The sequence below is a fragment of the Nelusetta ayraudi genome, unplaced genomic scaffold (assembly GCF_046127955.1).
Source record: "Nelusetta ayraudi isolate G7.1 ecotype Tasmania unplaced genomic scaffold, CSIRO-AGI_Nayr_v1 ptg000095l, whole genome shotgun sequence".
NCBI lineage: Eukaryota > Metazoa > Chordata > Actinopteri > Tetraodontiformes > Monacanthidae > Nelusetta > Nelusetta ayraudi.
This window is the reverse complement of record NW_027466145.1, coordinates 304,358-326,119: the sequence shown is the minus strand read 5'-3', so window position 1 is coordinate 326,119 and position 21,762 is coordinate 304,358. Positions and strand designations below refer to the sequence as shown.

Below are 21,762 nucleotides of genomic sequence, written 5' to 3'. Positions count from 1 at the left end.
TTCAATCAGTCAGTGTCTTTTTAGTTGTGATGAAAGCGGGGAGGGAGTGCCGTGAGCAGCCCCTTGAAAACCAAGCACGAATATAAAGTTTCCTGTGTCCTTTGGATTTGTTTTACACATTCTTGTCCATCTCTGCCAAAAAAAAAAAAAAAAGGTTTAAGTCGAATGAACAAGCCAACTGGCTATGGATCTTTACAGTTGGAGTACTGTGTTTTACATGCGTGTTGCTGGAAGGCTATGGTACCGCCCACCATACTGCTGGTTGGTAGGCGATCCTAAACAGCAGTCTTTTCCATTCTTTTATTGGCTTGTATGTATTATGGAGTAAAGTTTATACATTTACAATTGTCTACAAAAATATTGACAATGAGTGTCACAATCTCTTTTTATCCCTACTAATATCCAAGCCAAGTTGTAACAGTGTGAAACTGGAAAAAAAATCATCATACAATGATAGATGGAAAGGGAAACTGGGAAAGTGTTTGCAACTGGCTCTGTATGAGGCTCATAGCTGATGAGCTCACAAGTACACCCAACCAAACTGGTGATTATTAATCACCAGTTGAACTCGTTATTGTGAGTTTGTGGATTCCAACATCAGGCCTGTGCCTCACTGTCCAGCGCTGGGTAACATGATAAACATTTTTTTTTTAAACAAAAAGAAATGCTTCCACTGCTGTTCACTTTTTCTGTGAATATGGGGCTCCTTTCTAGTACTAAAAAGCTACTTCAGCGGAAAAGGGCAATACTTGAAATATGCAATTTTGACTGTCTTACTATATTGGCCAGACATATTTGGTATTGTTTGTGAGTGTGGGATGCTTGAATGTGTGAATTGTTGACTAGTTGTGGGTTATGTAAAAAAAAATATTTTAAAGCTATGTATTATATTTATTCTCTTTTAATCATTGAGTCTTTACGCTGACTGTGCAGCTCAATTTCATTGTACACCTGTATAATAACAATAAAGTATCTTGAATCTTGTATTGCAGCATCCATGCTAATTCCTTTGCAGCAGCTAGCTATGCCACCTCCTCGACTTCATACACATTTCTGTGGTTTTCAGGGTAAACTTTGCAGCCACAGTCCGCTCTTGCTTTGTCACAACTGCAATACAGCAGCTGGTTTGGGAATACTAACATGATTGATGACACTTAAAGCTTGGGACTTTGTCACACGAAGGCAACGCTGAACTTCCGGGAAACCTTTACCCTCAGTTCGTATTAAGGCACATCGTCATTTCATGCAACTGAGATGGAAGTGAATATGTTTTTTTAAGCCCTTATCTTCGTTAAACACGGGTTAACTCCCTCCATAGACGTCGGCGAAGGGGTTCCGGGGGTCTTTTAATTTGAAAAGTTCCCCAGCGGAAGTAATCGGCGCCCCATCCTGTTTTCGTAGCTCGACGGCGGACGGACACAGCATCGCCCTGCCTGCTCGGGAGGAGGAGTGGGGGACGCTGGGAGAGGGAGAGAGCCGAACACAAGCGACTGATGCTACGGACCCGGAGGCGAGAGACGAGGACGGAACCACACAGATGAAGTCCCCCAGGAATGTCTGTCCGGCTCGGTGCTTCCGGGGACTCGCTCGGTTCCATTCGTGGAACGGCCGAGTAACTCGCGAATAAAGGGGGGGGGAAGACAAGTGGAGACGGCTCTGCTCGGGGTTTGTGGGGCTCTCGGGTCGTCGCACACACGGCGGTTCGTCTCACAAGGTGTTCGCATCGTTTTTCTTTCTTGTTCTTCTTTTCGCATTCTTCGGGGGGACAATTAGCGGGGGGTTATTTACCACTTCGAAGAAAGCGCTCGCCTCCCACTTTCTGTTGTTTTGATTTTCATTTTTTTTTTAAGGCAAGACTCTTGAACATTTTTTGCTGCCCCCCCTTGTCTTTTCGCCCTCTCCTGGTGGTTTTTCACCCCTCTTTTTGTCTTCCCAGGAGAAGAGAGCGCGAGAGGTGGGCTGTGCGCAGGCGCGTCAAACAAGGCACACACTCTCTTCGGGGCTAATATTTGGCGAACCGTGCCCTTCCGTACCAAAGAACAGTCCTAGTACAGTTGAGAGTTGTACAGTTTTGTGTACATGTGCGGTGCTTGTTGTCGCCTGCCGAAGAGGGACAAACAAACCCCGCTGCACTTGTTTCTCTTTTCAAAAAACAAAACAACTAGCTCACGCAGCGTTGTGCTTTGAATTTTAACCACTGGTCAAAGAAGAAGGGGGGGAAAAAATACAGTTTTTTTTGTATTCCTTGGAAAGTGCTCAGAGTTGTTAGTCGGGGCCGTCCGTATATGCCAGTCCCTGGTACCGTGCATCTATGGAGCACCACAACCACATGATGCTGGACTGTCCCGTCGGACTGTCCCAGGGGGAGCTGTGCGAGCCCGACGCCGTGATGAAGCTCCACGGCCTCGGCGGGCAGCAGCAGCAGCAACACCAGCAGCCGCAGCAGCAACAGCAGCCGCAGGACATCGGTGGCATCCTGCAGCAGATCATGGGCATCACGGAGGAGAGTCTGGACGAGGCGCAGGCCAGGTAACATCACCAACACCAACACCAGCACCACCCACCCTAGAACCGAGCTGCCCCAGTATTCTCGCCCCATTTCACCGCTTCCTCCGCGCACGTCACGTGACCCCGACACCCAGCAGCCAGCCAGTGGCTTTAGATGAAAACCCATACAGTAAATGTGGCACGTGTGTTTGTACAATTCAACACATGGATTTACGGGCCACTGTGCAACAACTCAACAGGAACCATTAGCCAAGATGGAAGATGCAGACAAATAGCTTTGCTGAGTCTTTGAAATAAGTAACTGTTGTCTTTATGCAAAGAGCGGGTCCTGTTGTGAGGAGGCCTTTGCACTGCACTGCACTCCACTGCACGTGTCTATAGCAGCCCAGAACATGGATTAGCTCAATGTTTAATGATCTTTTTACCCTGACGCCCAAGCCAGTGTAAGGAAGAAGGCCAATGGAGTGTAACATCTGAAGCAAAATGTGCTGCACTGTTATTTCTTACTGTTAGATGTTATGTATGTAAATGTATGTATGTATGTATATCTCGAGCACCTTTAAAATAGGGAAAAGACAGCAGATATATATGAATATCTGCAAGCCAAGAAGAATAATGTCTTGCTGTGTGTCGGCTAAACTTCCTTTTCTCTTTCCTCAAATGATTTAAATGTTTTTTTTTCAAGATGATGCAAAATATATTACACGCACAAGCATTCTTTCCAAAAGAGACATTATTTATGACGTGTACGAGAGTGAAAGGAGGCAGGAGAAGCACACGACCGGATTTCTCCCATACACTTCCGTGCGCTTTACGTCTCCCCTCAGGTGATTGTGTTCAGGTATATTACCCAGCTATGTGCTCGGGCCTGTTCTCGGCCCTCTCGCAGATTCCGCTGATCATTTGAAACCGGCCTGTTCAGCACCGACTTGTTGCCTTTCTCGTTCAGGGTCCTCTGATGAGTGTCGGCGCTTGTAAACGCTTGCCAGGGTTCAATTTGTCACTGACAACTCAACTCTCTGAACCTCCTGCTCCTTTTCTCCCCCCTTTCTCTCTTATTGTTCTTCTTTGTCTTCCATCGCAGGAAGCACGCACTGAACTGCCACAGGATGAAGCCGGCCCTGTTCAGCGTTCTGTGTGACATCAAAGAGCGATCGGGTGAGTTGCCTGTCAGCAGCCTTGTTTTTTAGCAAAATGTTGCAGGCTGGTGCTGCAACGGTTTGGCGCACGGGAAAGGCAAAGAATGCAGGCCTGGTGATGAGAAAACCTAGTTTACCCGGAGTTGTTAGAGTCTTTGTGATTTCATGATGGCCTTCCCCTTCAGATCGATCAGCAACCAAAACAAACCCTCTGGTTTCTCTCGTGCTTCTGCGTTCACACTTTCTCTTTTTTTTTATTATTGTACCTTCCCGCCTTTTGCATTTCTTTGTCGGACAATACACCACACACAAGGTGAAAACGGCAGAATGTGAAGAGGAACCAAAATGAGGCAGGGAGGAAGAAGCGTGGGAGGCCCAGGCTGGACCCGACCAAAAAAACAGGAGACAAAAAAACAAAACAAAAGCAAGAAGGCAGAAGGATAGCGAGCCAGCGAGATAGTGAGAGTAGGGGACAGATTGATGGATGAGTGGTGGGGACAGGTGGTGATGGCTGTGTTTCACGGATTGGCAGGCGGCTGATAATCTGCAGACACCTGAACGGGGTGGGATCCTCGGGGTGGGAGACGGTTCGGCCACCCTCGGACTCGCAAAGCTGGGTTTACTCGGTCGGAGCAGTGCCTTCTTCCAGCTGCTGTGTGCTACAGCCCATTTGTCGTGTGTGTGTGTGTGTGTGTGTGTGTGTGTGTGTGTGTGTGTGTGTGTGTGTGTGTGTGTGTGTGTGTGTGTGTGTGTGTGTGTGTGTGTGTGTGTGTGTGTGCGCAAGCACTCTGGTCAACCAATGCTGAGAGAGCAGGTCGGCTAAAAGACGATTAGGTAATGCTGATATGTTATGGCTGTGGGTTTTTTTTTTTTTTGCTTCTGGTTAAAGTGATTGAATCAAATCAAATTTCATTTCTATAGCACCTTCCAAACATTAGGAATGTAACGCAAATTGCTTCACGAGAATAGAAACCAAAAAAAATGCAACAACAATTTGAGCAAATGGAAGCTAGAAATCCTGAAATTGTTGTTAAATAAGCATTGACTATTTTAAAATTCATATATATATATATATATATATATGAATGTATGTCTGTATATACATGTATATGTATACATACATACATACATATATATGTATATGCATTTATGTGTAGACATATGTATTTATGTATGTATACACATAAACATAAATATAGATGTATATATATACATATATGTACGTATGTATACATATAAATATATGCGTATTATGTTATATACACATATACCTATTTACATACATAATATACATATATATATAATGTATGTATGTATGTATTAGTAATTTATGAGGAGGCAATAGTCAGAATGTGAACCAGCTCAGGGTTTGATGATTTTGCCATGACATCACAGCTGGTGCAATATTCATGTCAGATCGAGTGGAACCTCAGAAAAAGAGGTGTTTAAAATATGTACTGGCGAAATACACGTTAGATGCAGCTAAATCGTACCCACCGGGGCTTTAAAGTGTTAAAGTGTTGCTTTGGTTTGTGAAATAAATCAGGACGCAGTCGTGCACTAAACGGCAGCTTTTAACATGTTTTTGGTCGCAATGTGCAAACATGGCAGAGATTAGGCCTGTTTGTTTGCCTCAGAGAATCTGCTTTGTCACGTTGAAAAGCCAGACTGATTAATCAGCCTGCCTCTACTCTCAAGACACTCTCCAAATGTATGAACTGAGAGAGTAACGTGACTTTTTTTCTTCTTCTTCTTCTTACAGTCACTGCAACTTCCTTCACGTGCACCTAATTAAAAACCAAAAGAAATTGAGCATCTCAAAAGTGTTTTTCCCACGTGGAACTTTTTTTTTGTTGTCTGGTTGAGCAGAAAAATTAACGGGGTGATGACAAATTGAAGCGGAGGATTGATGAGGCAGGAAGGGAGAGCCTGGATGCTTGGATTGGGGGAGGACGTGCACGGTTGGAAAGTGCACATGTGGTAAAGATATTCTCTGGAAGCTCTTCTGAGAACCAGGCTGTGTGTGTGTGTGTGTGTGTGTGTGTGTGTGTGTGTGTGTGTGTGTGTGTGTGTGTGTGTGTGTGTGTGTGTGTGTGTGTGGACGCTGACGGCCAGATGTGGATGCTGTCAGCAGCCTCGTTGCGTGATTATAAATCGGAGTCCGATCCCCCGGAATTACCTGCTAATTGCCAGCCCTAATTTGCATAATTGCGCCAATTAACAACGTCTCCGATGAGCTTTCATTTTTCACCGGGTCTTTAGTCGCTCCTGGAGCGCCAGTTGCTAATTAACAGCCGTGTGTGTGTGTGTGTGTGTGTGTGTGTGTGTGTGTGTGTGTGTGTGTGTGTGTGCGCGCGCGCGCGAGCGAGCTGCCATCACCACCACAGACACTGTGAGGTCGGACTGATCAACGACACACAATGATGGAGCACGTGGTGTTATTGGAATGTGCAGAATTTGATCAATATTGCAATATGGTCCACAGTATAGCGTGTATGTATGTATATATTTTTTTTACCTTCCAAATCAAGAATGCAGACGATGCTGTGCGGAGATGTGCATAGGGTGACTTAGCACCATCTAGTGGCCTTAAAAAAAGGCAGCTGATTTTATTGCTGTTGTGCACATAAAAATGTCTTTATGTTCAAGAATCTGTGTTGGGATAAAGGTCCAGTACCTGCTTGACTTCTGATATTGACATTCTAGAGTACTGCACTTTCACCCAATGCTTTTTTTTCTTCTTTTTTTTTGTTCAAATTCAAAATCAGAACAGCGTCAGACGCAAGTTCTTTCCACACCAGAGGCTGAACAAATGCAAAATGTTTTCAATGTGCCAGTCAGATGGACGCAACGTTGTACCTCGTCCGCCTCGCAGTGGGATAAAAGCCGACTCTACTGAACAACTCTATCTTCGACACGCTAACTGGCGGGCTTCCCGGTCTCGCTGGGTGTGGGAATATGTGATCATGTGACAAACGGTCCGCCTCACGGCGCACGGCATTATGGGAAACCAAACAAAATCAATCCAGTCACTCCGTCCAGTGTTATATGTAAATGGGACAATCGTAGTGACCGTGTATTTGGACCTGTTGTTGTCGTTGTTGTCGTTGTTGTCGTTGTTGTCGTTGTTGTTGTTGTTGTTGTTGTTGTGAAAGACGTGCATTCTGATCGATTCATTGGTTTGCTGGCATTCCTAAAATTTGGAGGAGAAAAAAAAAAAAAAATCAACTTTCATCCAAATAATAAACGTGTCAACGCCCCCTGAATCTCCTCCCAGTACTTGCTTCTGACTTGACAGGCTCGTCTTTAAGAGAATAATTGCACTGTGAGTGAGCTGGTTTACATTAAGGGCCCGAGCTCGAGGGGTTTAAGGGGGAGGATGATTTAGGAGAGACAAATGACAAATACAGGTTACGCAGTTCGTTCAGTGCAAACGACTGACCTGCAGATAAGCTCCCTAATTATCTCAACTCTGCGCTCGAGTCTGTATATTGCAGCTGGGCGCCCGGAGGGGCTGCGTGTCAGACGTCTCGCACTCATCTCAGCAGCTTCGGCCTCCGTAACTCCTCCTGTTTTTCGAGTTCAGCCAACGATTCGGGAAAAAAACCCAAAAGATTCACCTCTGAGTTCCTTAAACACCTTTTACCCGACTGTTTCCCTCCGTCGCTGCAGCCCTGAGTCTCCGAGGCATCCAGGAGGACTCGTCCCCAGACCCCCAGATCATGCGACTGGACAACATGCTGATAGCCGAGGGGGTCACGGGGCTGGAGAGGGGCGGGGCCTCGGCGGCGGCGGCGGTGGCGGCGGCGGCGGGGGCAGGGGGCGTGCCCGGCGACGGCAGCAACGTGGAGCACACCGAGTACCGGGAGAAGCTGGGACACATCCGGCAGATGTACCACGCCGAGCTGGAGAAGTACGAACAGGTGAGAAGGAAGCTTTGAGTTCAGTTTGGTCAGCAGGGGGCCCCGTCACCAAAGTAACATACGCAACACAACTGCTTTGAGTCAGAATTATCTCTGAAGGCCTCTCAAGGTGGTCCGAGCTTGCCGTGAGTCAGTCGTTAACGTTAACATTGTTTGCAGTGCAGAGTCTCACCACCAGATGGTGCAAAATGTGACACGCCAGGCCTTTAAAGGTCCAGTGTGTAAAATTTGGCTTGCTTTATGATTTTTACATTGGTAAAAGCTCAACATGCTGTCCATAAATACATTAATAAAAGTGTATACTCACAGTAGAATGAAAGTCATTTGGTTTAGCACTTTATTGAAATGACTCAAGTTTGTTGAGCCACATTAAAAAGCTCTGCAGGCCACATATGGCCCCCGGGCCTCAGTTTGCACACGTCTGATCCTGAACTCCTTTGCTAGCTGCCATCTTTTGCAAAATAACTGGGAAAATTTGACACACTGGACCTTTAAAATATCACAGGAAGACCAACCCCCCCCCCCTCCCAAAAAAAACCCCAAAAGCACAGAGTTGCGTCCCGACATCATCATCATCATCATCATCCTTGTGAGGTCGTGACTTCTTGTGCTCTCCACCCGCAGGCCTGCAGCGAGTTCACCGACCACGTGATGAACCTGCTGAGGGAGCAGTCGCGGACGCGGCCCGTCTCCCCCAAAGAGATCGAGCAGATGGTGGCCATCATCCACAAGAAGTTCAGCACCATCCAGATGCAGCTGAAGCAGAGCACGTGCGAGGCCGTCATGATCCTGCGCTCCAGGTTCCTGGATGCCAGGTGTGTGTGTGTGTGTGTGTGTGTGTGTGTGTGTGTGTGTGTGTGTGTGTGTGTGTGTGTGTGTGTGTTCTTTCATCCCTCGCTCAACGTCTACCACGGGGAAAATTGTTTTTCCGTGTCAGGCGGCAGCGGAGGAACTTCAGCAAGCAGGCGGCAGATATCTTGAACGAGTATTTCTACACCCACCTGTCGAACCCGTACCCCAGCGAGGAGGCCAAGGAGGAGCTGGCCAAGAGGTGCTCCATCACTGTGTCTCAGGTCCGACTCTCTCACACACACACACACACACACTCAAATACTATATTGTGGACTATATTGCAATATTAAGCAAATGCCAATAAAATTCCAATATATTGGAATATATATTTTAATTCCAATATATTGTAGTATCATCATAATCCAGTGCATCTCCGCCCACAGCGTGTCTGTCGTGGTGATGGCAGCTCGCTCTCACACACACACACACACACACACACACACACACACACACACACACACAGGGTTGTGTCTTTACAATGTTGGTTGGTTCTGACCTTTGACCCTGCCCCTCTGCGGCCCAGGTGGCCAACTGGTTTGGGAACAAGAGAATTCGCTACAAGAAGAACATTGCGAAGCTGAGTGAGGAAGCCAGCATGTACACCAACAGGAAGCCGGCGGCCGGCGCTTCGTCTGAGGCCAGCCAAGCCAACTCCCCCGTCACACCAAAGTCAGGTACACAGTCACACACACACACACACACACACACACACACGTGCTTGTTGTTTCCAGAAACTGAGGAGGTTTCAAGGTTTTAAGAAACGCTTTCTAAAAAGTGGGTCAAGAAAAAGAAGGGTGGACTTTTCTTCTTTCCTCCTCTTTCTGGAGCTCACTGGCAGGAGCCACCGTCGAAAAATCCACACATTAAAATCTTCTTTGATAGAAAGACCCTGAAGGCTGACGGACATGGGAAAACGCAGCCATGTCACTCCCCCCACTGGGACTTTAAAGCACAGAAATCTCTGTAGATCTCCTCAAAACAGCGTATTCAGCCCTTTGTTTACAGCCTCCTGTGAAAACCAATGTTTTGTTGGAGCTTCAACACGTTTGGAAGGCGCCCCCTCCCGCAGCCAGGAGGGTGGAGCAAACACCTGGTCGCGGGGGGACGGGGACGAAGGGGGAGATTTGTGACATCACAAAAGGACAAAGGAATTCTGAAAGTGTGTGTGTGTGTGTTACCACCAAAGTAGCAAAGATTGGACTTCCCGTGGAGCTCGAGAGGCATCAATTATAGAAAACATTGGTCGAGTGAATTTGTCATAGCATGGGACCTTTAAATGGGGATGAACTTCTGATCATCATCATCTTCATCTTCATCTTCATCGTCATCATCACGACCACCACCACCACCTCCATCATCTTCATCCTCATCACCTTCATCTTCATCATCATCATCATCATCATCATCACCGCCACCCTTTGTGTGTCCGCAGCAGGGTACCCAGGCCCGTGTTACACTCCGGATGGGAGGTGATGAAGAGGAGCCCTCTGCCGTCACACTCTCCATGTGAGTCTCCATGGTTACACTCTGTTGCCATGGCGACTCAAAGTGTGTCGCCATGGCAACAGGCTCAGCCCTTTTTCGCCAGTGCCGCGTGTCACTCCGAGTAATCGCAGGCGACGGCGGCGTCTTGACCCCTGCGTCGAGGGAATATTCTTAGCAACGGTTCCCTCTGCCAAAAACGGAAACCGAATCCGGCCTCCTGTCTGGTTTTAGCTTCAGCTCTGCAGGCTGTTTTTTTTTTTTCTTTCTTTTAAAACTCATTTATTCGCCTTTTCATTCTTGCCAAAGGTTGACAGAACCGTGTCGTGACTGCAGAGCAGTCGCGCCTGAGACAAAGTGATAAATAATGGATTTAGATCATTCAGATTGAAAACGCGGAGAAGGTGGCACTCGACTTGTTTTTCTTCTCCGTTCGCAGCGTTCTCGGCTGTGGAGAAATGTTTTCATACCAATTATTTTAAAAAATAAACAACGACGAAAGTTTATTTTAATGATTCATGAATTGTTCGTCTGAATGCGGATAAGACGCAATAAACTCTTCAAACTAAGAGAAAGCAGCAAACTTTGTGCATTTATGTATATATGCGTATATGTATGTGTGTATGTATGTGCCTTTATATATGCATGCATGTATGCATACATACATATATATGTACCTGTATATGTATATATTTGTAAATATATATATGCGTATATGTATGTGTGTGTATGTATGTGCGTTTATATATGCATATATATGCATGTATGTATGCATACATACATATATATGTACCTGTATATGTATATATTTGTAAATGTATATATGTGTATCTGTTATGTGTATTATATATACAGTATGTATGTATATAAATGTGTATATATGTATGTGTATAAATATATGTGTATGTATGTGTATATATATATATATATACACAGTATGTGTGTTTATATAAGTATATATGTGTACGTATGTGTATGTAATATGTATGTATACACATACATATACATGTATGTATACATCAATATACATATATACATAGCAGAGTCAGGAGTCTGCCACTGAGCATTGTGTTGCTGTGTCTCTGCAGGTCAGTGAAGGCTCGCAGGACGTCACTGGTACCTCCTTCCCTCACATCCACCACCAGGCTGACAGCGCGGCGCCACCTGCAGCTGCTGCTGCGCTCCACAGCCTCCACCTTCCACTGAACTCTTTTCTTACACACCTATATCAATTTGTTATTTGTTTGATTGTTCTTTTTGTTTGTTTATTGGCCATTCTTTGTAAGCATGTGTGTCTTTTTTCCACTGTACGAACACGCAGCTAAGAGAGGGGGGAGGACCTCGAACGGCAGACGTGAACGCTGAGCGCTGCGGGGCTCGCGGTGAATACGCTGCGCCAGCCTTGGACAGCAGGGGGCAGTAGAAGCGCATAGGAAGATTGAAGACACGCTCGTGCTACCAGGAAGTGGTGGCGGGGAAAGCGGTTCACCAGCGGAGCCTCGAACCCGCACGTGGCGAAGCCAGTCTGCCGCCTCAGTGGTCACCCCTGGGGTTTTTTTTTTTTTTTTTTTACACTTTGGTCTCTCTCTCTCTCTCTCTCTCTCTCGATCTAGGAAACATGTTATATCACACACACACACACACACACACACACACACACACACACAGGAATCTTCTCGGTCAGAGGCTGACTTCCACTTCCTGATCCCTGTCCCGCTGCGCTGCAGTGGGTTCCCCACTGAGGAATCCCTGCGAGTTGCAACTCCTCCCGAAGACCGCCGACACTCTCAGCAAGCCCCTTTAGACCCCCCCCCCCTCCCTCCAGGCTGCACATTCGTGACTCGACACCTTCATGTTTAGTTTTTACGTTTTAGTCACTCAGCGTCTTTCTGTTTCTTTTCTTCTTGACAACAATGGTGAGGACGCTGTGAAACACCTGCACGTGGCCTTCCTGCAGGTGTGCGTGTTTTCATCATGTTATTTCCACATCTTTTTAAAACGGAAACTGAAAAAGATAAATTGATGATTGTATCGTTGTTTCTTTTAAGGGGATGAATAGATTTGTTTGTTTGTTTTGTTTTTTAAGAAAAGTTTTGTAACAGATGGAATGAGCATTGAAAGAACTCAACTATCCCAACGGCTGAACTTATCAAATAAATTGAATATACTCACTTCCTACATATTGTTTGTCCCGCTGTGTGGTCTTTTGGGCAAAAGGGTAAAAGTAAATTCCTTCAAGTTAAAATGCATCATCAGCCACCATGTTTTTCTCTTCTTCAGATCTTTATGTGGTTGATTATTCAAACGCACACGAACTTGATCGCCCATTTCAGATGATAAAGACCCAATTTTTCACCCTTAATTCACAATGAAATGGCTTTTCGAAGATTCTGGGCTAAAATGTGAAGCTGACTGTGATCGTGCTCTTTGAACGTGCGCGCTTTTGTTTTTTTTGGATGAGTGGAAGATTTACTTCCTGTTTTTCGAAATCATCCACAGGTGAAAACATCTAATTCATATCAGTTGGACAAAGAAAATAAATATGATGGAAGACGGTACAACTAATAGCTGCTTCTCTGCGGGTCTGTGTCCATTTTACACTTGTACTTGTGATTTTAAAAAACAAAAACAAAGAAATTGCTCGAAACTCACGTGTCCCAGCTACTTGATACGCCCAACGTGTATTTCACTGTACAAACAGGACTCTCCTCTTTGCTCTGCTCATATATGAAACAGTGTTTTCAGGAGCTGTAATGACACCTTGCGAGCAGCCTCCTGGTCCTCCTGTGACCCGTCTGGCCCGCGAGCGAGACGGCTCTCTGAGGGAAGGCTGTGATTAAATCACAACCACAGCTTCTGCCCTGGGGAGGTGGGGGTGGGGTGTCTTGATCAGGTGATTTGGGTCTTGGAAAGGTTCGGGCTAGCGACCGCCACCAGCGTGTTTGAACAGGGGACGGAGGGGGGGAGGTGGGGTGAGGTAAATACTGAGCCCGGGGTTAAAGGTCGACAGAGTCTGAAGAGGAGAGACAGTATCGCAGAGAAGCGCCGAAGGGAAAGCGGGACTGAATTCTGCTCACCATGAGGTTCTCGCCCGGCGTCCTCGTCCTGTTGGCTCTGCTGTGTTCAGGTAACTGGCCCAGTGTGACTGATTGATGGAATGTGTTTTAACCAACACTTTGATGGCTTTTATTTATTTATTTATTTTTTGCTTGATGTGTGTGTCGTGCAGCTTGTTTTATTGTTAAGTGTTGTCAGCAGCGGGGGTTTTGTCTGGTGAGTTGTTCAGAGGTGTTTGTAAGAAACTGTTACTGGCAATGGAGGAAATATTTTTTGTTAAAGATGGGAGTGGGAGGAGGCGGGGCATTGAATCCAATTTAGGTGGTTCATCCGTGGAAAATTTCTTTGTGTTGCTTTTTTTTTTTTTAAAAAAAAGAACAGCCCGCTAAAATCAAAAATCTGGATTCAAGATTCAAATTGTGGCACAACCGCCGCAATGATACTGATTTCTTAATGTTTAGTTTATGTTTAAGTTAATTTCATTACAAAAACAATTCTTCAAATGTAATATTTTTTCCGCCATGTGATCAAAAGCACTCTGTCCAGCGCTGTATTTGCTCTAGAATATTTGCTCTTTGCTGGCTGTTTGTTTACTTGGTATTGTACCCAGTCAGAGAGTTCACTGAGTTGCAATGAACGTGTATTTATGCGAGTGTGTGTGTGTGTGTGTGTGTGTGTGTGTGTGTGTGTGTGTGTGCGTACGTGCGTGCGTGCGTGGGGTCAGTGGCTGCTCAGGCTCCCGTGGTCTCGGTGGAGCCCCGCTCCGCCACCGTCCGCCAGGGGGAGTCGTTCAGCTTCAGGTGCCAAGTGAGCGGCGCAGCTCCGACGACGCTGGAATGGAGGAGAGCCAACAACCAGCCCATGCCAGGTCGGGAGCGGCGCCGCCCTACCGCACGCAGCAGCCGTGTCGGCGGCTGTCTAACCGAGCCACTTTGCGTTCTCTCCCTTCGTTAGCAAACGTTAAAATCGGCCCCGGCGCCGTCGTGCTGACCGTGGCCAACGCCCGACCAGGAAACCAAGGCCAGTACCGCTGCACGGCCAGCAACTCCGCGGGCCGCCACTCCGCCGTCGCTGTGCTCAACGTCAAATGTGAGAACCGCTGCGAGATTGGATTGAGGGCACAAAGCTACTGCCCGACCTTGTCAGCTGACCCTTTGAAATCCCGCAAAACAAAGCTAAACACGTGCCGTCCCCTGCACCACTTTTCAAGTCAAGACAGCCGAGTTGAATGTGAAGAGTTGCCTGAAACTCAAAGGAAAAGTGAATGTGGGGCTACGAGACATTTATAATGCATACAGCAGCAAGCCCAACCCTTTCTTTTTTTAGTTAGTTTAGTTAGTATTCCGATTGGATTTAACTTGTGTTTAATGAAAGAGCCACTCTGACCATACGTGTATAGTGGAAATTTAGACTCAACAAGCACAATTGTAGGAAAATTCCATCAAATTCATTCTTCATAAATTCCACCACATTAGCAGGAACCTCACAGAGACAGCAGGAAAAACGTTTAAGCAGCTGAGACCTTCTTCCACGTTGACACCATCTGCTTTACAAGATTCCTGCCCAGTACTTGGTTACCCAGTCTTCACAGGATACATGTGGTGTGATTCACCCAAGACGACTTGAAAAAAAATGAGACAATGGGAGCCGCTGCTTGCTTCTCAAAATACTCTTTCCGTGGCAGCATTTCTATTCACGTCTGTGTGTCTTCCTGCCTCCGTCAGTTGCTCCCAAAGTGCAGCTCACACCCCCGGGGCCCCTGAGGGTCCGGATGGGCGACGCAGTGGCGGTGGAGTGCCGCGCCACGGGCAGGCCTCGCCCCACACTCACCTGGAAACGCCAGGGCTCCACCCTGCAGCTGCTGCCCAGGGAGGTGAATGACGCCAACGTGCTGCAGGTGAGAGAGAGGCGCCGCGGGACGAGGCGAGACGAGAAGCCGCTGAGAGAGTCGATCAACTTTTTACTTGTAAAGCGCTAAATCACAACCAAAGGCACTTTGAAGCACTTTGCACAACCAGGAGAAAACCAACTGAAACCCTCCAGAGCAAGCACAGGTGTCGCATCGGCCGGGATAAACTCCCTGATAGGAAGAAACCTAAAGCAGATCTAGACTCCAGAGGGCGCTCTTCTGCTTTGGCCAGTGGGGGTGAAAAGAAAATACAAAAGTGAAGAGAGAGAGAGGGAGCGACAGAGAGAGAGAGAGAGGGAGAGAGAGAGAGAGAGAGAGAGAGAGAGAGAGAGAGAGAGAGAGAGCGAAAAGGGGGTGGTTAGAAAGGCCGGAGTTAGTTGCAGGGTGAATATCCAAATAATTACAAAGCCCTCGTTATATAGATGAAGATACAAATATGTATATAACCAAATAAATAATTATATAACAATGCTATACTTCATGCACAGGTATATATGTGTATGTATGTATGTTCATAAATACATTTTATTGTGTAATTATAGCTAGAATTCTTTTAACGTTTAAATAGCCTAAAAAGAATATTACAATTTTATTATAAACAACAACAACAACAACAACAACAACAACAACAACAACAACCTCCTCTCCCTCCGCAGTGGCCCGCCATCCACCCCGACGACTCGGGCGTCTACATCTGCCAAGGCCGAAGCGCTGAGGGCATGACGGAGGTCAAGGTGGAGATCTTTGTGGAGGGCGGACTCGGGGCGCCGCTGGCGTCAGTGAGCACCCGGGAGATGACGGTGGTGGAGGGACACATGGTCACCATGTCGTGCCAGGCCTCCGGTGAGTTCCGCTCCAACTGGGAGCCGAAAAAAAACAGCCTCGATAGCTGCTACACTCCCCATCATCATCATCTCCTCCTCCTCTCTGCTGCTGCTCCTGCTTGACAGGTGACCCCCCTCCCGTGATCACATGGTCCAAGCTGCGGGCGCCGCTTCCGTGGAAGCACACGATGGCCGACGGCGTGCTGACGCTGACCAGCGTGGGGCGCCAGGATTCGGGCCAGTACATCTGCAACGCCACCAACGTGCACGGCTACAGCGAGGCCTACGCGCAGATGGAGGTGGAGAGTAAGTCGAACAATGGAACTATTGAACGTGGCATCGGCCACATATATATATTTGTTTTGTTTGAATAGCGACAGGTGAACTTTTTCTAAAAAATAAAAAAAAAATACATCCATCGCAAATCACAAACTTTAACCTAGCTGGGATTTTTCTGCTAGTTGAACCTCATAGCTACGGCTTGGCTCCCTCCTCCCATTGGTGTTGGGTCGGTGTTAGCAACAATGTGCTGCAGTGTTTAAACTCTTGCCAATTGTAGAGGTAAGCGAGAAAAACTGCGTACTTCAGCATGCCAGCTAATGTTTTTTAGCTTCAACTAAGCAGTTGCTTCCAGTATTTCTTCTTCTGGGTCTTTGCTGCGCTCACGTCCGGCTGTTATTACAAACAAATGGAAAGTTGAGCTGCTTTAATTTTTTTTTGTTAAATTTCATGAGATTTGATCTCTCCAGCTTACTGTTGACGGGACCTCCGGACTGTCCTCTCCTTCACGCAGCCCCTCCGTACACCACCTGCCTGCCCGAGCGGGTGCAGCTGCGGCCGGGCGACGCCCTCCACGTGCAGTGCCTCGTCCACGGCTCTCACCCCATCCAGTTCGAGTGGAGCCGCGTGGACCGGCAGAGCCTCCCCCCAGGAGCGGAGACCACCAGGGACGGCCGGCTGCTCATCGCCCAGGTCAAAGCGAGCGACAGCGGCACGTACAAGTGCGTGGCCACCAACCACATCGGCTCCAGCGAAGCCACGGCCAAAGTGGTCGTCAGAGGTGGGTGGCCTTAAAAAATAATCTCATATTCCCTCATCTGTTTTCAATCTTCTCTAATCCCACTTGTTTCCTCTTTATTCTGCAGCTTAATCTGCGCTGGTCTTGCTGCGCAAACAGTGTTTGCTAACCCGGCTTGTATCAACAGTGCTATTAATGTGTTAATATTGAGAAAGCAGAGCGATTACATACATGATACATTTTGTTTCAACTCAGCAGTTGGGTTTTTCTCTGATTCCCAGATAGTTACTTGATAAGAAACAAAAGTCGCCCAAGAATCGTAATTTAAGGCCGAAAAGAAGAAGAAGAAGAAGAAGAAGAAGAAGAAGAAGAAGAAGAAGAAGAAGAAGAAGAAGAAGAAGAAGAAGAAGCGCTTTCTTTCTGCCATTCAATATGGCTGCACTGTATGTCAACCATGAGTAGCTAAAAGTAGTAAAAGTAAATGATACTGTCACCCGCGTCATCTATTATTTTTTTTAGAATGTGTTTTTTTTTTATCATTCTTGCTGAACACATTGTTTTTGGGGTGCAAACTACCACCCAATGTGTTGTAATGAGAAAGTCGCAAAAAAAAAAAAAAAATGCTAGCAACACCACACTGAGGCCTCCGTCATCCTTTTCCGACATGATGACTCCAATAAATGCAGCCTCTGAAGTGAATTCTGTGCTTTATAACGCTAAATATTATTGAGAATATGAGGGTCATTTTTTTTTCTTTATTGAGAACTGATTGAGTTTACCTTCGGAGAGCCTCCCTGTGGACCGATGCCCTGCACTTCTTTCTGTGGGGGAGTTCCTCCTGCGGTAATGAATGCTTTCTGTCTTCCTCCCTTTTCGTCATCTGTTGAGCTGATCTGTGCCACAAAAAGTGAATTGAGTAGAGACGACGTTGAGCCATTCACATATAACAATAGTAAAGACAAAGTTTAGCCCAAAGGCAAGTCTTGTATTTTTTTTGATCAAAAGGAAATAAAATGAGCCTTCTTTGTCTTGCCATAAAGAATTTAGCATTTTCACTGTTAACTCCAGAGATAATGACCTCTGTGCAGAGTGTCAGAGGTATGACGGTTTTAGCCAGTTTTCCTTTCTCTTTTTAAAGGGCGTGAATGATTCCACAGACGCTATTTCAATATTCCCATGTGACGCAACACTGACGAGGTGAAACACTTGCGTGAGTCTTCGGACTGTGAGAATACACAGAGATGTGCCTGTTTGCGGGCAGTGTGTGAAAATCTTGAAATCAAATTAGGGATGGTGGCCCAGAACCAGGCCAGGCGTGATTTGGAACTGACATTACCCACAATGCAATGCCCGCCTACAGCTTGTCAGACAGACACAGTTGGAGGAGGCCTGCGATTTTATTAACAGCACAGTGCTGTTTTCTGTCTTCAGTCGTAACGAGCTTTATTTAATTTATGCCCGTCCAGATGTGATCCGCAATTGTATTTGCGGCCATTAGAGGGCGTTGTTTTCTCGGTGGTTTGAGTTTGCTGCCGCAGCCGCCACCGCCACGTGCCACCAAGAGCGACTTCCTTCTTGTTTGAATGTTGTTGTAAATCTCAGCACGCATAAGGGCACATTTACATTCTGGCAAGACTCAGGGTAGTAAATCTGACAATGACGTCGCAAAGTCATTTCCTGAACCACATGGTGGTAATATGTGGTTTTAACACACACACACACACACACAAACACACAGCAGACAACTGGAGAGGACAGATGCAGCACACAGTCGGGCCTTTGTTTAGGCCATGATGACATCATCCTTTATGAGGAAAGACTGTGTTTCTCCTCCCCAATCTTTAAAGTAAAGTAGCAACTCTTTTTATTTTGTTGTTCTTCTTCTTGTTTCTGAGAAAAAGTAAAGTACAAAGTTGAAGGGGTGTTGGCTCAACTTTTTTTTAGGCTCTGTGACTGCAGCTTTGGAAAGAGAGCCGCTGCCAGACCTGCATTGGCCGGCCTCCCTCATAAAAAGACAAAAAAGAGAAAGAAAAACCCCTGTCTCCCGACAGCTCAGCCCTCCCTGCGTCTTCGCAGTCTTCATCAAAGCAGACGAGGAAACATCTGCCCTCTGTCACACTCTCATCCGCCCCCTCACTTCTCAGACGGCCCCCACGGCGGGAACGATGGAGACGGAACAAATGCTGCGCAGACAACGTCAGAGGAGGAGGGAAATCACTTATTTCTACTTTACTTCCACTTTCCTTTTTTTGGGAAAAATTCCAATCTAACAATGGAGACGGAACTAAAGAGAGGAAAAATGATTTTAGCCAGAGAGGAAAAGAGGAAAAAAGCCTTCATTCTTTAAGCCTCAGATTCCCATCATAGTCTCAGTGTTTACACGAGACCTGGAGGTGCACACATGTTCACTAATGGAGTCGGATGTAAACAGCGGCTGCAGACTGAGGCCTGTGCAGTTTGTACGTCACAGTTTCCTAAGCAGCGCAATTAGTCTGTGCACTCTGAGCTACATGTGGATGGAGAGTGAAGTATGACCTCTACGACCTCACCAGCAGGTAACTACGTACGACAGGGGTGGGCAAACTACAGCCTTTAAGGTTTTTTAATCAGTGTTTCGAGAGTCATTTCAATAAAGAGCTAAATACAACGATAGCTTCAAAAACAGATGTTTTGTTGTAAAGCCGAAGCACATTTAGAACCAGGAAGGAACCGATGTGCCGAGAGCTTCGACAGGAAGTAAAAAAAGGTGAAAGGCAAAGTGGGCCACTGTCAGGTCTGGTTGCCATGGTTTCCTCCTGAAATGACTCTCTGACACAGAAACTGGCATGAGGAGCGGAATTCCTCTATTGTTGCGTCGGCTGCAGAGTCGGGTTGACTGAACGCAGGAGAGCACAAACACAGCGAGCATGCTGCACCCCCCACCAACGCGCCCCGCCGATGGCTCAGAGTCAATACGGTCTTCCTGCTTCTGCCTTGTGGTGCAACAGGAAGTCTCGCTTTCGTGCAGCTGAAGAGGCGGTCGGAAGCGCGGGTGGGGTGAGGGGCCGTGGTTGAAGGAACATAAAATCTGTTGCCTGATAACAACAAAAACAAACAGCTCGTCTGTCAATCAGGCTGTGAAATATCGTCTCTCTGGGATTTTTTTTTCCTCTCTTCTGCTCCTGCTTCCACAATGTGATCGAGCAGTGATGTGAGAATGTGTGAGACAGGCAGGAAAGCACAAGGCCCGGAGGTCGAGACCCTTCCGGGGTTCCAGGCCCTACTGAGCGTGCACGTCGTTGAATAGAGTGACAGGATAAGGAGTGACGGCCATGCATTCTGAACATTGACTGTGTGCAGAGATGAGTGGAATCATCATCGTCATCCCCCATTGGCTGGCATCGGCTGACAAATACCTGTTCTGAAGCCGATAGATTGGTTTCACTCTGAGTTTCTGGTTCCTTTTGACAGTGAAAATCCTTTTCATTCAAAATAAGACAAAATCAAACAAAATAGACATGAGGATGTTTTTTTTTTGAGACTAAGGATTTAAAGCTAGCAATTGTTTTTCAACCAGTTTGTAAAGGTATGAAATTAGTGCTGCTTTCCGTGTTGACAGCCAAGCATTCTTTGTCTTTTTGCAACCATTTTTGGTGCTCCCTGTTGGCCACAAAGTAGAATGCAGGTTTTTGGCCCACTTTTTGAAATCGGAATTCCCCGCCCTTCATTTTTTTGCGCAGCCGATGACTGTAAACCGATAAATCTCCCTCCAGTGCGCTGTTTGGGCTTCCTGTGCGTTGACCGAAGGGCCACACAGCTGTAGTTTACATGTCTGCAGGAAAAGTTTCAGGCTAATAAAGTGGATTTACGCAACCGGCTCCGCGCTGCACAGCAGAAACACGTTCCTCGATAGCTGCAAAGACTATAAATGGTCAAAGGCAAGATAATCGGACGTGTAATTGCTCTGAGTCCGTAACAATGGGACTGCTTTTGAAACTTCAGAACGATGTTGATGTCTGGACAGACACAGGGAGAACATTCTCTCTCCCCACAGAATGACATCAAGTGGGATTTGAACGTACAATCTTCCCACTGTCCTTTGTGCACCGCTGTGTTGCCCTGTATGGGTGAAAAATGCACACTGTAAATGTTTTTCTGAGGACTTTTTTTTTTTTTTTACCTGACCTGAGAGACATGACAGGACATGAGGAAATTTTAGGATTACTGAAATGCAGGAAGCCTTTGTGCACCCTCTGCGGAACTTTAGGCAAATGAGTGAAATGTACAAACGAACCAACCGTGACCCCAAATATATCATCATTTGTATTTATGTGGTTTGAAAATTAGATTCAAAACACATCACGTGCCACATGCAACAGCAATGTACTGTAACGCGCTAAAAAACAGCTTTGAGTCTTCAAGTGCTGTTTGTTTGAGTGGAGTCACCAGCATTGACCCACTTGCTGCATGTGCACTGTTTTGCCCACCACAGAACTGGACGTTTTCAGCAAGATGACTTTGTCCCCTGGAACACATCCAGACAACAACAACCAGAACATGTTTTTCTTAATGTGTCTTATCAACAACACTGATAGCAATAATAATAATAATAATAATGATGATAATAATAATAATAAATTGTTTGTGTGCCTCTGACGCAGCCAAAACTTTTTAAAAACACCAAATAATTGTCTGGCAAATACTTAATGACAATGATTGGAATTGTGTACAATGTTAAGGGTGCCTGAAAACCTGAAAACTTGTTTGCACTATTATGTATATATATAATAGTGCAAACAAGTTTATATATATATATATATGTATATATATATATGTATATATATACATATATATATATATATATATATGTATATATATATATACATATACATGTATATATACTACAGTGTATTACACTGTATGTATATGCATATATAACATAGTCATATTGCATATTTATGGATCTCTTTAAGACAGTGTTTTTTCCCACCACTCACTTCATGCCTCAGCTTGACTCATCGTCACCTTTTGCAGGGTTTTGCAGCGCCTTGCAAACACTCTTTCATTGATC

General features: G+C 46.1%; 2 protein-coding genes across 4 annotated transcripts; both read left to right on the top strand.

Annotated features, from left to right (window-relative positions):
• Nucleotides 1-1,380: 1,380 nt before the first annotated feature.
• LOC142902558 (pre-B-cell leukemia transcription factor 1-like) lies at nt 1,381-12,084 on the top strand. 3 transcript variants are annotated; one of them, XM_076047752.1, is made up of 8 exons: nt 1,381-2,529; nt 3,593-3,666; nt 7,320-7,570; nt 8,195-8,385; nt 8,508-8,643; nt 8,946-9,096; nt 9,858-9,928; nt 10,993-12,084. In XM_076047752.1, exons 1-7 carry the CDS (start codon nt 2,312-2,314, stop codon nt 9,893-9,895), a joined length of 1,059 nt encoding a protein of 352 aa, XP_075903867.1. In that variant the 5' UTR covers nt 1,381-2,311; the 3' UTR covers nt 9,896-9,928; nt 10,993-12,084. The 3 variants fall into 3 exon arrangements, with proteins under 3 accessions (XP_075903867.1, XP_075903868.1, XP_075903866.1); XM_076047751.1 differs by having other exon boundaries at nt 1,382-2,529; nt 9,855-9,928; XM_076047753.1 differs by lacking the exon at nt 9,858-9,928.
• A 789-nt stretch (nt 12,085-12,873) lies between these two features.
• On the top strand, nt 12,874-16,877 carry sid4 (secreted immunoglobulin domain 4). The gene is made up of 8 exons (XM_076047809.1): nt 12,874-13,031; nt 13,686-13,829; nt 13,916-14,050; nt 14,686-14,858; nt 15,527-15,713; nt 15,821-16,000; nt 16,488-16,754; nt 16,840-16,877. Exons 1-8 carry the CDS (start codon nt 12,983-12,985, stop codon nt 16,842-16,844), a joined length of 1,140 nt encoding a protein of 379 aa, XP_075903924.1. The 5' UTR covers nt 12,874-12,982; the 3' UTR covers nt 16,845-16,877.
• The last annotated feature ends 4,885 nt before the right edge of the window (nt 16,878-21,762 follow it).

Coding starts and splice junctions, on each gene's coding strand:
- LOC142902558 (XM_076047751.1), top strand. CDS start 2,312: ATGGAGCACCACAACCACATGATGCTGGACTGTCCCGTCGGACTGTCC. Junction 2,530..3,592: donor CTGGACGAGGCGCAGGCCAG/GTAACATCACCA, acceptor CTTCCATCGCAG/GAAGCACGCACTGAACTGCC. Junction 8,386..8,507: donor TCCAGGTTCCTGGATGCCAG/GTGTGTGTGTGT, acceptor TTTCCGTGTCAG/GCGGCAGCGGAGGAACTTCA.
- sid4 (XM_076047809.1), top strand. CDS start 12,983: ATGAGGTTCTCGCCCGGCGTCCTCGTCCTGTTGGCTCTGCTGTGTTCA. Junction 13,032..13,685: donor GTTGGCTCTGCTGTGTTCAG/GTAACTGGCCCA, acceptor GCGTGGGGTCAG/TGGCTGCTCAGGCTCCCGTG. Junction 16,001..16,487: donor CGCGCAGATGGAGGTGGAGA/GTAAGTCGAACA, acceptor TCCTTCACGCAG/CCCCTCCGTACACCACCTGC.